General features: G+C 45.9%; 1 protein-coding gene across 4 annotated transcripts in view; it reads left to right on the top strand.

The window, feature by feature from the left end:
* The window catches only part of MINDY4B (MINDY family member 4B), a 162,797-nt gene extending 150,158 nt beyond the window's left edge, over window positions 1-12,639 (top strand). For all 4 annotated transcript variants that reach the window (XM_063916052.1, XM_063916049.1, XM_063916050.1 and 1 more), the window contains one exon: window positions 9,711-12,639. In XM_063916052.1, the coding sequence (XP_063772122.1) occupies window positions 9,711-9,853 (143 nt within the window). In that variant the 3' untranslated portion in view covers window positions 9,854-12,639. The remainder of the gene's footprint in view (window positions 1-9,710) is intronic.
* Window positions 12,640-18,183: the final 5,544 nt, after the last annotated feature.

Genomic DNA, 18,183 nt, shown 5'->3' with positions numbered 1-18,183 from the left:
GGAGGATGGAAAATATCCAAAAAAGTATATACACACATGCAGGTGTTATACTACGACCAGCTATAGCGACTGCCTGGATGTGCAGTGCTGGGGTAGTTTGGTCAGAGTCCCTGATTGAAAATATTGATACCCTGGACAGGGACAATATTTTACTGTCGTTAGAACAAATAAAGGATGCATTTCTTTATATGCGTGATGCACAGAGGGATATCTGCACACTGGCATCACGGGTAAGTGCTATGTCCATTTCGGCCAGAAGAGCTTTATGGACGCGACAGTGGACAGGCGATGCGGATTCAAAACGACATATGGAAGTTTTGCCGTATAAAGGGGAGGAGTTATTTGGAGTCGGTCTATCAGATTTGGTGGCCACGGCTACAGCCGGGAAATCCACCTTTCTACCTCAAGTCACTCCCCAACAGAAAAAGGCACCGACTTTTCAACCGCAGCCCTTTCGTTCCTTTAAAAATAAGAGAGCAAAGGGCTATTCATATCTGCCACGAGGCAGAGGTCGAGGGAAGAGACAGCAACAGGCAGCTCCTTCCCAGGAACAGAAGCCTTCCCCGGCTTCTACAAAAGCCTCAGCATGACGCTGGGGCTTCTCAAGCGGACTCGGGGACGGTGGGTGGTCGTCTCAAAAATTACAGCGCGCAGTGGGCTCACTCGCAGGTAGATCCCTGGATCCTGCAGATAATATCTCAGGGGTACAGGTTGGAATTAGAGACAGATCCACCTCGCCGTTTCCTGAAGTCTGCTTTACCAACGTCCCCCTCCGAAAGGGAGACGGTTTTGGAAGCCATTCACAAGCTGTACTCTCAGCAGGTGATAGTCAAGGTACCTCTTCTACAACAAGGGAAGGGGTATTATTCCACTCTTTTTGTGGTACCGAAGCCGGATGGCTCGGTAAGGCCTATTCTACTGTAAATCTGAAGTCCTTGAACCTGTACATAAAGAAGTTCAAGTTCAAGATGGAGTCACTCAGAGCAGTGATAGCGAACCTGGAAGAGGGGGACTTTATGGTATTCTTGGACATCAAGGATGCGTATCTCCACGTTCCAATTTACCCCTCACACCAGGGGTACCTCAGGTTCGTTGTACAAAACTGTCACTATCAGTTTCAGACGCTGCCGTTCGGATTGTCCACGGCACCTCGGGTCTTTACAAAGGTAATGGCCGAGATGATGATTCTTCTTCGAAGAAAAGGCATATTAATTATCCCATACTTGGACGATCTCCTAATAAGGGCAAGGTCCAGAGAACAGCTAGAGATGGGATTAGCACTGTCGCAAGAAGTGCTAAAACAGCACGGGTGGATTCTGAATATTCAAAAATCCCAGTTAATGCCGACAACTCGTCTGCTGTTCCTAGGGATGATTCTGGACACGGTTCAGAAAAAGGTTTTTCTCCCGGAGGAAAAAGCCAAGGAGTTATCCGAGCTTGTCAGGAACCTCCTAAAACCAGGAAAGGTGTCTGTACATCAATGCACAAGAGTCCTGGGAAAAATGGTGGCTTCTTACGAAGCAATTCCATTCGGCAGATTCCACGCAAGAATTTTCCAAAGGGATCTGTTGGACAAATGGTCAGGGTCGCATCTTCAGATGCACCTGCGGATAACCCTGTCTCCAAGGACAAGGGTGTCTCTTCTGTGGTGGTTGCAGAGTGCTCATCTATTGGAGGGCCGCAGATTCGGCATACAGGATTGGATCCTGGTGACCACGGACGCCAGCCTGAGAGGCTGGGGAGCAGTCACACAAGGAAGAAACTTCCAGGAAGTATGGACGAGCCTGGAAACGTCTCTTCACATAAACATTCTGGAACTAAGAGCAATATACAATGCTCTAAGCCGGGCAGAACCTCTGCTTCAGGGAAAACCGGTGTTGATCCAGTCGGACAACATCACGGCAGTCGCCCATGTGAACAGACAGGGCGGCACAAGAAGCAGGAGTGCAATGGCAGAAGCTGCAAGGATTCTTCGCTGGGCAGAGAATCATGTGATAGCACTGTCAGCAGTGTTCATCCCGGGAGTGGACAACTGGGAAGCAGACTTCCTCAGCAGACACGATCTTCACCCGGGAGAGTGGGGACTTCATCCAGAAGTCTTCCACTTGCTGGTAACCCGTTGGGAAAGACCAATGGTGGACATGATGGCGTCTCGCCTCAACAAAAAACTGGACAGGTATTGCGCCAGGTCAAGAGATCCGCAGGCAATAGCTGTGGACGCGCTGGTAACGCCTTGGGTGTACCAGTCGGTGTATGTGTTTCCTCCTCTGCCTCTCATACCAAAAGTATTGAGAATTATACGGCAAAGAGGCGTAAGGACGATACTAGTGGTTCCGGATTGGCCAAGAAGGACTTGGTACCCGGAACTTCAAGAGATGATCACGGAAGATCCGTGGCCTCTACCTCTAAGGAGGGACTTGCTTCAGCAGGGTCCCTGTCTGTTTCAAGACTTACCGCGGCTGCGTTTGACGGCATGGCGGTTGAACGCCGGATCCTAAAGGAAAAAGGCATGCCGGAAGAAGTCATTCCTACTTTGATTAAAGCAAGGAAGGAAGTAACCGTGCAACATTATCACCGAATTTGGCGAAAATATGTTGCGTGGTGCGAAGATCGGAGTGCTCCGACGGAGGAATTTCAACTGGGTCGATTCCTACATTTCCTGCAATCAGGATTGTCTATGGGTCTCAAATTGGGATCTATTAAGGTTCAAATTTCGGCCCTGTCGATTTTCTTTCAAAAAGAATTGGCTTCAGTCCCTGAAGTCCAGACCTTTGTTAAGGGAGTGCTACATATACAGCCTCCTGTGGTGCCTCCAGTGGCACCGTGGGATCTCAATGTGGTTTTGGACTTTCTAAAATCTCATTGGTTTGAACCACTAAAGAAGGTGGATTTGAAATATCTCACATGGAAAGTGACCATGCTTCTAGCCCTGGCTTCGGCCAGGAGAGTGTCAGAACTGGCAGCTTTATCTTACAAAAGCCCATATCTGATTTTCCATTCGGACAGGGCAGAACTGCGGACTCGTCCGCATTTTCTCCCTAAGGTGGTGTCAGCATTTCATCTGAACCAGCCTATTGTAGTGCCTGCGGCTACAAGTGACTTGGAGGACTCCAAGTTACTGGACGTTGTCAGAGCATTAAAAATATATATTGCAAGGACAGCTGGAGTCAGAAAATCTGACTCGTTGTTTATATTGTATGCACCCAACAAGATGGGTGCTCCTGCGTCTAAGCAGACGATTGCTCGTTGGATCTGTAGCACAATCCAACTTGCACATTCTGTGGCAGGCCTGCCACAGCCTAAATCTGTAAAGGCCCACTCCACAAGGAAGGTGGGTTCATCTTGGGCGGCTGCCCGAGGGGTCTCGGCATTACAACTTTGCCGAGCAGCTACGTGGTCAGGGGAGAACACGTTTGTAAAATTTTACAAATTTGATACTCTGGCTAAGGAGGACCTGGAGTTCTCTCATTCGGTGCTGCAGAGTCATCCGCACTCTCCCGCCCGTTTGGGAGCTTTGGTATAATCCCCATGGTCCTTTCAGGAACCCCAGCATCCACTAGGACGATAGAGAAAATAAGATTTTACTTACCGATAAATCTATTTCTCGGAGTCCGTAGTGGATGCTGGGCGCCCATCCCAAGTGCGGATTATCTGCAATAATTGTACATAGTTATTGTTAACTAATTCGGGTTATTGTTGAAGGAAGCCATCTTTCAGAGGCTCCGCTGTTATCATACTGTTAACTGGGTTTAGATCACAAGTTGTACGGTGTGATTGGTGTGGCTGGTATGAGTCTTACCCGGGATTCAAAATCCTCCCTTATTGTGTACGCTCGTCCGGGCACAGTGCCTAACTGGAGTCTGGAGGAGGGTCATGGGGGGAGGAGCCAGTGCACACCACCTGATCTGGAAAAGCTTTACTTTTTGTGCCCTGTCTCCTGCGGAGCCGCTATTCCCCATGGTCCTTTCAGGAACCCCAGCATCCACTACGGACTCCGAGAAATAGATTTATCGGTAAGTAAAATCTTATTATTTTTTTCACCCCCCCCCCCCCCCCACTGCATTTTTCTTTTTCCCCTATTCTATTTATGCTCCTTAATGAAATGGATCCACACCAAGAGACTGTGTTCCGGCTTTTTCTTGTCACTCTGTTTTTGATTAGGACAATCTGTTTTTGTGAGGGACCCCGAGACGTCGAGCAAGGATCTGGAATGGTTTCTGATGGAGAGTACAGATTCGTAGGACCACAGGATCAGCACATCACTTTGGTCAAAGCTGGCATCAGTAAGAGATCTGGTAGTCACGGAGCTCGGAGGCAATGTGAAGGGTTATTGTCTGATGAATACTGCATATGTAAGCATTGCGAAAACATAGTCAAAGATGGGTGCATCCAGAGATGTCAGTCAAACAGTAATATCGACATTGGCGGACATCCTTTGAGTGATTACCACTCATTAGTGGGTACGGTCTTAAACCAAACAGAATGCTGGGTGTGCTCAAAAGTACCTCAAGGACAGAGTAAGTCGGGATTAGTGCCATACCCTTTAACAATAGATGAGGTACTCGAATTACGGGGTGGGAGACCGGTGGACAAGAAATTCAATATATCTAGGCCCCCTAGCTTGAAGCTCCACCAGTAACACGTAGATAGGTCACTATTGTGTTTTAATGTGTCCAATTTCCAGAAACCAGGAAATTGGGAAGTGACATGGAATAACCAGACAATGACCTTTTCACACAGAGCTGATAAAATACCTATCAACTCCGAACTTGTACGTAAGATAGCCGCAAGTGGGAAGTATTTTCGATACAGGTATACACGTGGGATCAAAACCATGTGGGCTGGAAAAGTGTCGCAGGGGTATTGTGCCCACATCATCCAGCCCGATACTTGTACTGAGCAAATGAGAGAACTGGGGACCGGTTTCTTTATAAGGAAAATATGTAATAAGGTTTTGTTGCATTTTGTCCCTTATGTTCTTCCAGATGATGCGTACTTCATATGTGGAAGGAAAGCGTACAAGTGGCTTACTTCGAGCTCTTGAGGGTTGTGTTATATTGGCAGAGTACTACCAGAGGTTATGACCATTACACACGACAAAATGAAAGACATTCACCGCAACGCTCAGACTCCTTATACTCATACATATTATGAACACGTTGTCAAGAGACACCTCATAGATAGGACAGAGCACACAGCCTCTGATTTGTTCCATGAATCCACCGGGATTCAATTCCTTCTTGCATTAGATATCACCCGTACTTCCACAGGAATTATAAATTATAAGTACATCCATGCGCTAGCGAACTTGATAGATAATATCACTGAGATGTATGATGACACCTTCAGGTATACGGGTAGGGAGCTACAAGCCTACAAGAAGGAGCTGGTCCAGCACAGGATGGTCCTGAATTATGTCACGGCTGTGACAGGTGGGTACTGTGTTATTCTGGCAACTCAATATGGTGTGAAGTGCTGTACGTATATTACGAACAGTACCGAAGACCCAACGGAGATCATCGATCAAAAGATGGACGAGATCTTGCAGTTGAAGTGGGAGTTCAGGAAGGAAGCACAACCTTACCTTGACAGCTGTGGGTAATGAATTGACCGGCTGGGCCTCATGGTTGAACCCACTCAAATGGTTCTCTGGGTTAGGAGTGGGCGCAAAATGTAATTGCAAGTGTGGGAAAGTTTCTCCTCTGTATCCTGGGTGTCGTCATAATTATTGGTCTGATATTCAGATGTGTTCGAATTTTGATGCGGCACAAACATAGGACAAATTTGATGAGTCTAAGGAGTGAGGGCGTTGTAACAGCGGCAGATTTGATATATGACCCATCCGTAGAAACAGTGTTATGATAAGGATTGTAAATGAATTTCATGGCCTGTTTCTGTCTCCATTTTTCTGTTTTCCCCTCTACCCAGAAACACCCAACCGGAAAAGACATCAACAATACCCTAATTTATGTAAATGTATTTTTATGTGTCTTACCCTCATCTCTGCAATCCCCAGTTAATGGCACACATAGTCGATAAATGTTATCCACACATAGTAGCATACACATACATTTCCACTCCATGTATCATCAGATAAATGTGCCCCCCATTTGTTGGTATAAGAAGCTGGAAAGGTGAGGGCTAATGGTCCTTGCCCGAAAAGAGCTCAGTAGAGTTTGTTTGCCCATGTACAGACCCGGGATGAGAAGGATTTAATGTATACTTCGCAATACCTCGAAGCTTACTTAGAACATATACGGCACGATGATACATGCCCCTCAGACATTAATTCATACATACATGCTTTCTTCCTATCCCACTAGGCTATACATTTCCCACCTACAAATCTTCCCTCAGTCACCCGAACTTTGTATATAATGTATATGTAATATTTTCAGTTTTATTAGTTATGTGTGGCAGTTATTGTTTACTGCCAAAGGGTGGACTGTTGAAGTTGAAACTATTATACCCACATGCATCAAGTACAAACACCACACAGAGTGGCCTCTGTGCGTGTGCTTGTTCTGCCGTGGGTGCACATGCCCGCGCGCTGCGTACATTGGCTCACGAGTCCTGCGTATTAGCGCGTGGTATGAGTAAATATGGTAGTATTCGCATGGAAAAGCCACAAAGACATAACTGACATTTCATCCACGTAGTGCATAATTTACACGGCCCACACACACCACACCAGCAAGTTACGTTTACTTTAGAAATGGAACAATAGAGATATTCAACTTTACAGGCTATGAGGGGACAGAATTAGGTTAGGAGGTGGTGTTTGGTATCCAGTTGTACAGTATTTCAATGGCAATATTCCGATGGCAGTTTGCAGAAAGTAGCACGCTCCTGCGCATAGATATGCACAAGAGTACAATATTAATAATACACTGTATTTACTGTACTCTTGATATTCGGCGGGATCCCAGTGAAGGATATCTGCAAGTGCACCTGGACCAGGCATCACCCACCTATTCAAACCGACCTATGACCCCTCATGTACTGTAAATGACCAATGGATGAAGAGATTACAGTTTCCTTTGTTTCATGCTTTGGACCATTGTATAAAAACCAAGCCTCCTGGCTGGGCTCAGTCTATTCTCTGAAGGTTATCTATCCAGATTGACTGAGGGCCGGAACCGTGTGGTGCAGGCGATCAAATGTATGTATCCATTGATTGTAGCCTTTTTCTCTTGTATTGTTGTATTTCTCTGTGAACCCCCTTTTAAGTAAATATTTGTTGCTGCATTGGACCACAACATAACATATACAATTGGTGTAGCATTCCTTTCCTGTTAGGGGTTAAAGTGTACAGGCCGCACGTGTAGCTATTTTGTGCTTACAGCGTGACGGTGTGCTTACGCAACGTGTACCCATTTCATAGAGGTTTAACGCACACATGATTAGAGGTTGCAGTAGCCTGAACATTTCTGTATTTAAGGTATTGCTTTTTCTTCCTGTAAGTTATAAACAAACTTAACAATTTTTATTTAACTTGTACATCGCCATTAATTTAGGAATATAAGTACAATAAAAAGTTATGTTTTAATTGCTGTAATATATACAGTATATATATATATATATATATATTTAATCCTTTATTTATATGGCGCCACAAGGGTTCCGCAGCGCTCAATTACAGAGTACATATACAAATAATCAAAACAGGAAAACAGTGACTTACAGTTGAAGACAATATAGGACAAGTACAGGGTAAGTAAACATAGCTACATCAGCAGACGACACTGACATAAGCATCAGGTGGCAGAAGACAGCGGGATTTGGTGCAGTTGAAGATTATTAAAGTAAGAGAAAGGATAAGCACATGAGGGAAGAGGGCCCTACTCATGAGAGCTTACATACTAAAGTAGATTTATACCTCTATATATATATATATATATATATATATATATATATATATATATGAGTGAGGGCTGTTAGGAAGCTGAAATTTAACATATGTATTCTTCAGGTGGGAAATAGGAAAACTAATGTATGTAATTAGAATTTTAATAAACCTCATCTAAGGGGATGAAAAGGGAGTTAACATAATGACATAATTACCAGTGCGTGACTTGCGTTGCATGTGCGATAACTCACAAATGGACAATCAGATCAAAATTTGGATTGAACCTCCGGTGTGTAGAATTTCATAAACTTCAAAAATAGTCCTGTCACTTTTTACCGTATCTGCTACGGGTGCTCCTCAGGTAACGCCAAGAACCATGGATTAATATTTACTTATATTAAGACGTCTCCAATTTACATCTCTAAAGATTTACTACACTTTTAACACTCGTTTATATTTACAACCGTGAAAATCAGAAACTCCTGTGCGAAGAACGGGTAGAACAGCTAGTTGCTACATAAAAGAGTGCCCAACAAATAATTTTCTTCCCTGTGCGTCAATGCAATTGAAGTATTTAGGGGATGAATCCTACTCAAGTAGGTTGCAGTGTAAATATAGCTGCCCTGCATTTGTGTGCTGCATACAGCATTGCATTTACACAATGGTTTGTACTTTTTTGCTGTTCCTAACTATAAGTACGTGGGTCACTATGCTGCCTCGTTAGGTTTTGTGATCATTTTGTTAGCTACAGTATCATGCAGTGAATGTAAGATGAAATGCCAGACAGGGCCATAGCAGGGTTCTTCCGCGCAATGGGGCAGCCCCTAGGACTGAGAACATATGACAACATGTTGTCACAAAGAGGTGAAAGGGAACTGCCAGGTAGCTGGGTATATCTAAAGGACATGCTGACAAATGCCTCTCTAGGCTGCAGAATGCTGTTCCAGGTAACCCACATGCTGGAAAAGGAGACACTGGAGCAGAGATGGTGCCGTCCTCCTGGCACACCCCGCCTTACAGCCCATATACCAAGTGACTTGTCTGTGCGTCACTGTGCATTTCCTCCAGCAGTAAATTGGATGAAAAGACATGAGTTCAGGCTTGTGACCATGAGTCAATGGAGTGGACAAGGACATGATTTTAGGCATGCAGGCAGATATCTGGTAAGCACAATAGCAGGCCCAATGTGGCTGCTTCAGAGATGTACATAAGTGTGTTATATAGAAAGGTCTTGCAATTTTTCGCACTGTGCATGTTCAGTTGTCAAGCATAGGCACCTACACCCGCAATCTGAGTAACCCTCATGTTACGCAGGATTAGCAAGATGTTCACACTGCTGAGGCCAGAGGACGCAGACCGTGAACTCTGCCCAGCTTGGCCCACCCCAGTCCCCAGACACCTGCAGCATCAGTCAGGCTACAGCCCAGAGGACGCCTCATGTGACCATGCAGGACCAATTCAGTACATGCGCAAGAACCCCACCATTGGAGATGTACGCAAACCATCTGGCTTGTGCACATCTCCCAATCAGACCCTATGTCTGCACATTCTATTGTAAATAACACACAATATTTTTAGTTTGCCTTTGTCACATTAACCAGAGCTTCATCTTACAATGTTGTTTGATTTCACACCAAGGGATAGATTTCATAAAGCTTCTAAAACAGAGAAGTAGTGTTGTTGCCCATAGCAACCAATCAGATTCTAGTTATCATTTCTTTAGTGCATTCTGCAATGAGCAACACTACCACTTGTCTGTTTTAGAAGCTTTAGGAAACCTACCGCTCTTTTGCTGGCATTAACCAACAATTGTGCATTGTAGTTTTATTTATAACTAATGAATGGGTGTTTTATCTTTCAGATACTCACTCCCATCACTGGGAAGGACACTACAAAATAGATGAAGGTGATCGTGAAAAGAGATTTCCCTCATTGGAGATGACTATCAGAACTAAATGGGAAGGAGCAGCGATTAGATGGAATGGGACTGTACCATTTTTTTAGAGATAACATCGATTTAAAGAGAACCAAAATATATCACTTACCTCTGTGATATACTTAACACGAATAAGCTGCTGAATCATTTTGTTATTGGTATTTGTATCCTAATAAGAAAAAACCTGTCCGCTAGTGGTGGCGTGCTTGTTTCTTACACTGTTGACTTTGTTTAGGCCTGTGGCTTTCCAGTTGTGGTGGAGTTCTAAGTTCTTATGCCCCTCCAGCCATAAGTTGGGTATTGACAAAACCACTGGGAAGCAATACTTAGGGTTACTAGAAAATAATGTGACTGTACTAAACAGTGGCGCCGAGAGGGGGGGAGTGGGTACTCTTTACCTGGTCCTGGGCCCATTGGCGGGGTCCCAGGTCCCGCTGCCCTCCCCTTCACCGTTGCTGACAGCCGCACGTCAGGTGGGGAGAGAGGACTGGCCACCGCTACAGCAGCCTCTCTCCCAGCAGCCCTGGGGAGAGAGGCAGCTCAGTGGAGGCCAGTCCTGTCTCCCATGATGAAAGGAAGGGGAGCAATCGCACCCTACCTCCCGGCGCCCCCCCTTGTGAGGCGTGTGCCCGCTTCGCGGTCGCACATAAGTTATGTATTTTACTATTTTCAATAGACTGATATGGCCATGCCCCCCTCATTGCCCCTGCCCCCCTCATTACCGGGGCCCAGAAAAGCTGTTGGCACCCCTGGTACTGAAAGGCTGTCTAGGCACCCACATAATGTAAGCCGCAAAACATGGAGAGCCACCTATTCTGTGCCTGAATGCTGGAGAGCCTTCACTTGCCCACCATAACCTTTGTGAGTCACATGATTTACACAAATTGGCTGCAACCTCCAACCTTAATAAAAATATATACATTGTGGAACTAACTCAGAGTTCGACAGAAGCTGCCAAGTTATATGGGCCCAGAGTAAAAAATCTGCATTTTGCTTGCTATGCAGCGTTGGCTGCATATGTGAGATTTGACCAACTCTACATACAGTGCATATGGAAAATATTCACAGCACTTCACTTTTTCCACATTTTGTTACGTTACAGCCTTATTCTAAAATGGAATACATTCATTTTTTCCCCTCAAAATTCTACACACAATACCCCATAAAGACAACGTGGCGAGCGAAGCGAGACATGTGAGGGGACACGGTGCACTAATTGGGGATCCCGGTCACTGTACGGAGAAAACCACCCAAAAAAGTACAAAAACTCATGTCGACATTCTGTCATGTCGACCTAGTACATGTCGACCTAAAGTCCCTGTTGACCTAGAAACCATGTCGACCTACTTACTGTTGACCAATAGTGGTCCACCTAGACACTGTCGACCTAAGTGTGGTCAACTTTGCATACCACACCCCAGGCCCAGCGACTAAGGGGTACAAAGGGGCACAGGCACCCAATGGGGGAACCCTCCGACAGGTGACATAAAAATGCTGGCTCCTCCTTAGTGACAGGGAGCCAGATGCTGCGCTGTGACCTTATCTGCAGCAGCCAGCTCCTGTCACTGGAGAGTGGCTGGGAGTGCAGGCAGACGAGTCTCCTAGACAGGCCAGCATCTCCGGGAATGTTGGGCATGCCCCCCGAGTGATTAAAACGGTGTTGAGCAGGGAGGCCATGCACCTCTTTCAGTCGCACACACCTTCGAGGCGCATGGTGGGGCTGTTCAATGCACCGTGTGTCACTAATAACTAAGCCTTTGAGAGTGATAAAGGGGAGAGAGATAACCTACCAACTAATCAGCTCCTAACTGTCACTTTTCAAACACAGGTCAGGATGCACTAAGCAATGCATCCGAAATACATCCCTCTACTTACTGCTTACATAATACTCACATATGTACTTACATGTGTGATTAGTATCGCTCTCCCGATAAAAGCTGTCCTTTGCATCACAGCAACATGGTGGCCACAGTTGGTTCTAGTAGGGACTAGCAGATGATGTTGCCCATTGGGTCCAAGCTCTGGAATGCAACACATTCTGGATCTTGGTACATATGGGAATGTGGTAAAAACTCCAAAACTTAATTTATTACCACAGTTTTTGCTTTAGTACATCCTGCCCACAGCCTGTAACATGGCAGTTAGGAGCTGATTGGCTGCTACTTTCTCTCTCTCCGCTTTATCACTCTCCAAGGCTTCGTACATCTCCCCTTAGTTTCCACCAACCACCTTTATTTAGAGTGCAATTTAAATTAGGAGCTACGCTGTCCAGCGACACAATAATAACTGAAAACAGAAACAGAAAAGTGATCCCTCCCCCTGTTACCCCCTGTGTATGTAAATGTCACCCAGTGCGCTGTACATGTGCAAGACTAATCAATGAAGCCGCATTGGCAACATCATTACATCATTACATGTGGTGCCTAGCGGCACATTTCTGTTCCTGCATCCCTGGATCCCGGCACGACCACCTAGGAGCATGCGGAAGCAAGAAAACAACATCACTGCTCTGCAGACACCATCCATCCATCCATCAGTAGATGATCTGCTAACAAGAGATGGCCATAATCCCTGTATATATGATTTTTATTCTTTTTTCCTTGAAGATATTTAACTTCAGATTATTTCTATATTACAGTTTGTATGCAGAGAAGCCAGCCACCGTTTAGTAATTCATTTTGCATTTTTCTTATATATGCAATAAGACCTTGGCCTCAAGTATGTAGGATGCTGTAACTATGATTATATATATTTTAAAAGCAACACATTACTCATATTTGATCTAAATATAACTGTACTTGTTTACCCAACATACACTGTATAGAAAATAAACAACACTTTATTTTACTTTAAACACATCTTTTATTTATTTTCAATTTCAATGGGGGGAATTCAATTGGAGTTTTTCTTGTGCGAAAAGTGACCCTTTTTTATTTTTACGTGCAAACAACACAGGATCCAGATCCATGTGTTTTCTTGTTCGTGCCTACGAAAGCAGGTCAGTTAGTGGGGATTTTTTTTCTCCTGCCTCCACCTCCAGGCAGGTAAAAAGAAAATCCCAGATACTGCCAGGTATCGGGGCTAATTGATTAAGCCCCGGGGATCAATTAGCAATGGTAATTTACTGCATGTAATTGAGTCCACCCCACCCCACCCCACATAGCCATAGACCAGGAAGGGAGTGCAATGGGATAGTTATTATGTCTAATTATGTACTGGTCTGGTGGTATTCATGTGACCGGCGGTCGGGTGACTGACGGTCACATGACCTCCACCGACATCCCGCCCCCTCACTATCCCGATGGTCGGCATGCCGACCAACAGGGACTATTTCCACTCGTGGGTGCCCACGACACCCATAGAGTGGGAATAGAACCCGTGGCGACCGCAGGTCACCACCGAGCCCGCAAGTGGCATGCTGCACTCGTCCCTCCCCGCCGGGATCCCGGCGTCAGTATGCTGCCGGGACCTAGCGTCGGTATACTGACAGCCGGTCAGACATACTACACCCCTTTCAACACTTACATTACATGTTACTTATATTTTAATTTCCAGTTTCACTAACAGAGGGACCATGGGGTTTAGCAGAAGCAAAAGAGAGTTAGGTGGAGGTAGAGAAAGACAGTGGCGGATTTGGGAGATGGGGGCACCATGTAATTTGCCCCACCTGTCGCTCAGAAGAAATTTATTTTTTATTTAAACAGCAAGCCCACCCGTATCCAGGATGAGGCATTCAGCCCTGTCAGCCCTCATGTTGGGCGGGGAGAGAGAGGAGAGGGAGAGACCAGTAGTGGTGCCGACCTCATACCTCCCAACATGACCCTCTCCAGGAGGGACAGAATGCTCTGCTCCTGGACTTCCCTCTTAATTTATGATTGCCATCACCTGTGCTGAAACACCTTTCTTATCCATTCACCTGTTCACACAGATGCTGGCAATCATAAATTAGGAGAAAAGTCCAGAAGCAGAGCATTGTGTCCCTCCTGGAGAGGGTCATGTTGAGAGGTATGCCACCGCTATTAAGGGGCCTGAGCCAGCGGCTATATGTCTGATAAGTCACACTCAGACTGACTCTTCACTAGTAGCCGCCGAACTGCCGCTCCGTGCAGGAACGACTCAAGAACAGATGGTTTGCAGGTTGTTTAGATAAGAACACGAGAGTGGAGAGAGGCAAAGTAGCTATGGAGCTGGGGATGTTACATGATATATGGTGCTGTGGATTGCACCCGATACTCACCTGGCCTAATTCCTGTGCCACCCCACTTTTCCTTTGACGCGCACAAGTAGTCCCCCCGCCCCCCCCCCCTCCCTGACGTAGTGCCCTATGTCATTATGTTCTCGACCTGTCCCTGGCAGCATAGCATGGGTGTTACAGCCACAACTGGGAGGGTTAGCTGGGGGGAGCAATAAGCAGAAAAAAGAAGGGAGAGAAACATACAGCTGCTGGCGATCCAGTGTTTCAGTAGAGAGTACGGTGGGAGCGCACCTCCAGACCAAGTTCAGAACAATTAGGAAGTGGAACTAGATCAACTGACTGCACTGGAACCTGTGCAACAAGTCTTAAGGTTAGCACGTGTTTGTGTGAATGTATACAATTTTTTATTGGGTCTTGCACTGTATGTAAATATTACCTCAGTCTGCTGTGCCACACCTCGCCCTCCACTCTTTCAGGAACCGTCACTCTCTCTGCTTTTCTGAACTCCCCCTGTCACTGTCCTAACCCACTGCCCCATCCCCCTGTCACTCTGATGGAGTGCTAGGAGTTGGGGGTGAGCTTTCAAAATTTTGCTGTGAGGCCCGCAAAGCCACTTGATCCGGCCCAGCCAGGCTCACCTAACTGAGGGAGATGCCGGGCGCTTGCTGAGATTTTGTTACCAGCGGGCGCCTGGCTCCTTCCCCTCAGCAGCAGCCGAAGGCAGGCGCTCACTCCTGAGCTCCGGCTTCCGGCCCTGGCAATGTGCGTGTGCTACTGTGCGGCGCTGTGAGAGAGATGTCAAGACGTCTCTCCCATATTTCCGAGGAGCGGGCAGCCAGATGGAGGGCAGTGGTCCGGAAGCAGGAGCTGGTGAGTATTGTGTTTTTATTTTTTATTTTAATGTGTGTGTGTGTGTAAGCGGCGCTACTAGGGGGTATATCTAATGGGGCATAACTACAGAGGGTAAACAACTGACTGGGGGCATATCTAATGGGGCATAACTACAGGGGGTAAACAACTGACTGGGGGCATAGCTAATGGGGCATAACAAGTGACTGGTGGTATATCTACTGGGGCATAACAAATGACGGGGTATTTCTACTGGGGGCATATCTACTTGGGGCATATCTACTGGGGGCAAATCTACTGAATGGGGGCATATCTCCTGACTGGGGGCATAATTACTGGGGGCATATCTACTGGGGCATAGTTATGGTTCATAACTAGTGGGGGCAGGTTCATTTTTAAGTTGATAATTTTTTTTATGGCCCCCGAAGGATTTTATAAGTATCCAAATGGCCCTTGGTAGAAAAAAGGTTCCCCACCCCTGCTCTAAAGGAAACTTTTTTTTTCACAGGTTTCTCTATGCGTCATAACTGCTAAAATCAACATCCTATTAAAATCTAAATTATGATACAATGTTTAATCAAGTTTTGGTGACAAAAAAACTGTAAATGAATTCTAAATTATGTTTATAATGCAAATATAGTACAAATGTATTATTTATTACAATATGTATTGTATTATTAGTATTATTATTTTTTATTACAGTCAATAGTATATTTATATAAAATCAAGGAGAACACTTCCGATAGCACATATAAAAGCCATGTATGCATGTACAATGAAACAAAACTTGATCAGACAGTTCAAAGGGATGGCAGTGTGAGGTCTTCATGATCTATGAATGAAGGTCACCTTCTCCTGCCGCCAGGGACAAGGCCCTCAGTCACTGCTGCAGTGAAGATCTGTAGTTTGAATTGGGTGATGGAGACAAGTGCCAAACACAGATATATAACACACCATACACACAGACATACAGGCTTGGACTGGCCCACAGGGGTACAGGGGAAACCACCGGTGGGCCCCACTGCCTGGGGGCCCACGACTGTGCACTTGAATTATACATTATACATATGTTACCTTATACTGGACTATGGTGTATTTTCTACAGTGCATTGCTGTTATTAATCTGTTATTAATCTGGTACATTGTCATGCATGCAGCAGCTTAATATACTGTATATATTTATGAAGGGGCCCAGACGTTGCACTCTCTAATGGTTAGTCAAACCAATGAGGTGGCTGGCCACACCCCCTCTGCAGACTGGTCACACCCCTAACATGGGCCCCTACCACTGCATTCCCCCCGGTGGGCCCTGCATGCCCCAGTCCGACACTGTCCATGCATGTCACCCTTCCAGTTTATGGAGTAATGTCAAAAAGTTGAGTGTGTGAGGAAGCAAACAAGACGTGTAAAATAGTATATTTTTTCATCATCCACATCATCTTTTTCTTTAAACAGAGCAGCACATACTGATAAATCTGTAGGACAATGGCCCTCATTCCGAGTTGTTCGCTCGGTAAAAATCTTCGCATCGCAGCGATTTTCCGCTTAATGCGCATGCGCAATAACCGCACTGCGGCTGCGCCAAGTAAATTTGCTATGCACATAGTAATTTTACTCACGGCTTTTTCATCGTTCTGGCGATCGTAATGTGATTGACAGGAAATGGGTGTTACTGGGCGGAAACAGGCCGTTTTATGGGCGTGTGGGAAAAAACGCTACCGTTTCCGGAAAAAACGCAGGAGTGGCCGGAGAAACGGAGGAGTGTCTGGGCGAACACTGGGAGTGTTTGTGACGTCAAACCAGGAACGACAAGCACTGAACTGATCGCAGATGCCGAGTAAGTTTGAAGCTACTCAGAAACTGCTACGAGGTGTGTAATCGCAATATTGCGAATACTTCGTTCGCAATTTTAAGATGCTAAGATTCACTCCCAGTAGGCGGCGGCTTAGCGTGAGCAACTCTGCTAAAATCGCCTTGCGAGCGAACAACTCGGAATGACCTCCCATGTACAATACACATCTTTGTGGATTGTAGCATATATCTATAGGACATCAACATGGGCATTATAATGGAACACCATAATGGCGAATGATAGGTCTAGAGATAAAAAGCTCAAAGTTCAGATTTAGGAGGTGCAGTAAGGCAGGGTCGGACTGGCCCACAGGGAACGGGGGAAACCACCCATGGGCCCCACTGCCTGTGGGCCCTCCTCCTCTAGGGATCAGGTTCCACACTCTATCCAAGTACACTTAAATTATGCATTATACTTATGTTACATTATCAGAGGCGTAACTAGGGTTTTTGGAGCCCAGGGCAAGATCAATAATGGCCCCCCCCCCCCAAAAAAAAAATACTTAATAAAATGATAATAAAAAAAAAATACAAAAGGAAAGTATGTGCAGACGCCACCGGTGTCACTGCATATAAAGATGTCAGGGGGTGTATGTATGTGTATGTAGGTGCAGTGGTCGAAGTTGAATTTTTGAAGGTGTAATGAAAGAGTGTAGATAGCAATTATGCGCGCGCCGAAGGCGCGCGCGCTCCGGAAAAGGGGCGCGGTCACTCAAAAGGGGCGTGTCCTTCAGTGTCGTAGGACCCCTTATACTATCTAGTACTGGTGCCCCTTTCACATTATAGCACACGGTATGAGCCGAAATTCACATTATAGCACACAGTATGAGCCGAAATTCACATTGCCCCACACGGCATGAGCCGAAATTCACATAATAGCACACAGTATGACCCGAAATTCACATTACCCCACATGGTATGAGCCAAAATTCACATTATAGCACACGGTATGAGCCGAAATTCACATTATAGCACACGGTATGAGCCAAAATTCACATTACTCCACATGGTATGAGCCAAAATTCACATTTCCCCACATGGTATGAGCCAAAATTCACATTACATCACACGGTATTAGCCGAAATTCACATTACAGCACACGGAATGAGCCAAAATTCACATTACCCCACATAGTATGAGCCGAAATTCACATTATAGCACACGGTATTAGCCAAAATTCACGTTACAGCACATGATATGAGCCAAAATTCCCATTATAGAGTTAGGGGATCCTACCCCCAGAATTAACATGGCCTGTGGGGCACTATGATGAGGGGAGCCCACCCCCTTAATAGACTAATTGCAGAGTTTAGCAGCGGAAGGGCTGCAGCGGTTTCTCACCCCAAGCTGCGGCGCTTCTGCCACCGCCGACACTCCACATCTTCGGCACCACCCGGGATGCAGAGCACCGCACCGGGTATGCTCCCTTTTCAGTGTGGTCTGCTGCGCTCCGAAGGGGTTCTTGTTTCATGCTGCAGGATCCCGATGTGCGCCTTCCTCCCC

The sequence above is a fragment of the Pseudophryne corroboree genome, chromosome 4 (genome assembly GCF_028390025.1).
Source record: "Pseudophryne corroboree isolate aPseCor3 chromosome 4, aPseCor3.hap2, whole genome shotgun sequence".
Classification (NCBI taxonomy): domain Eukaryota; kingdom Metazoa; phylum Chordata; class Amphibia; order Anura; family Myobatrachidae; genus Pseudophryne; species Pseudophryne corroboree.
The sequence above is the reverse complement of the archived record's forward strand: the minus strand, read 5'-3'. Positions and strand labels throughout refer to the sequence as shown.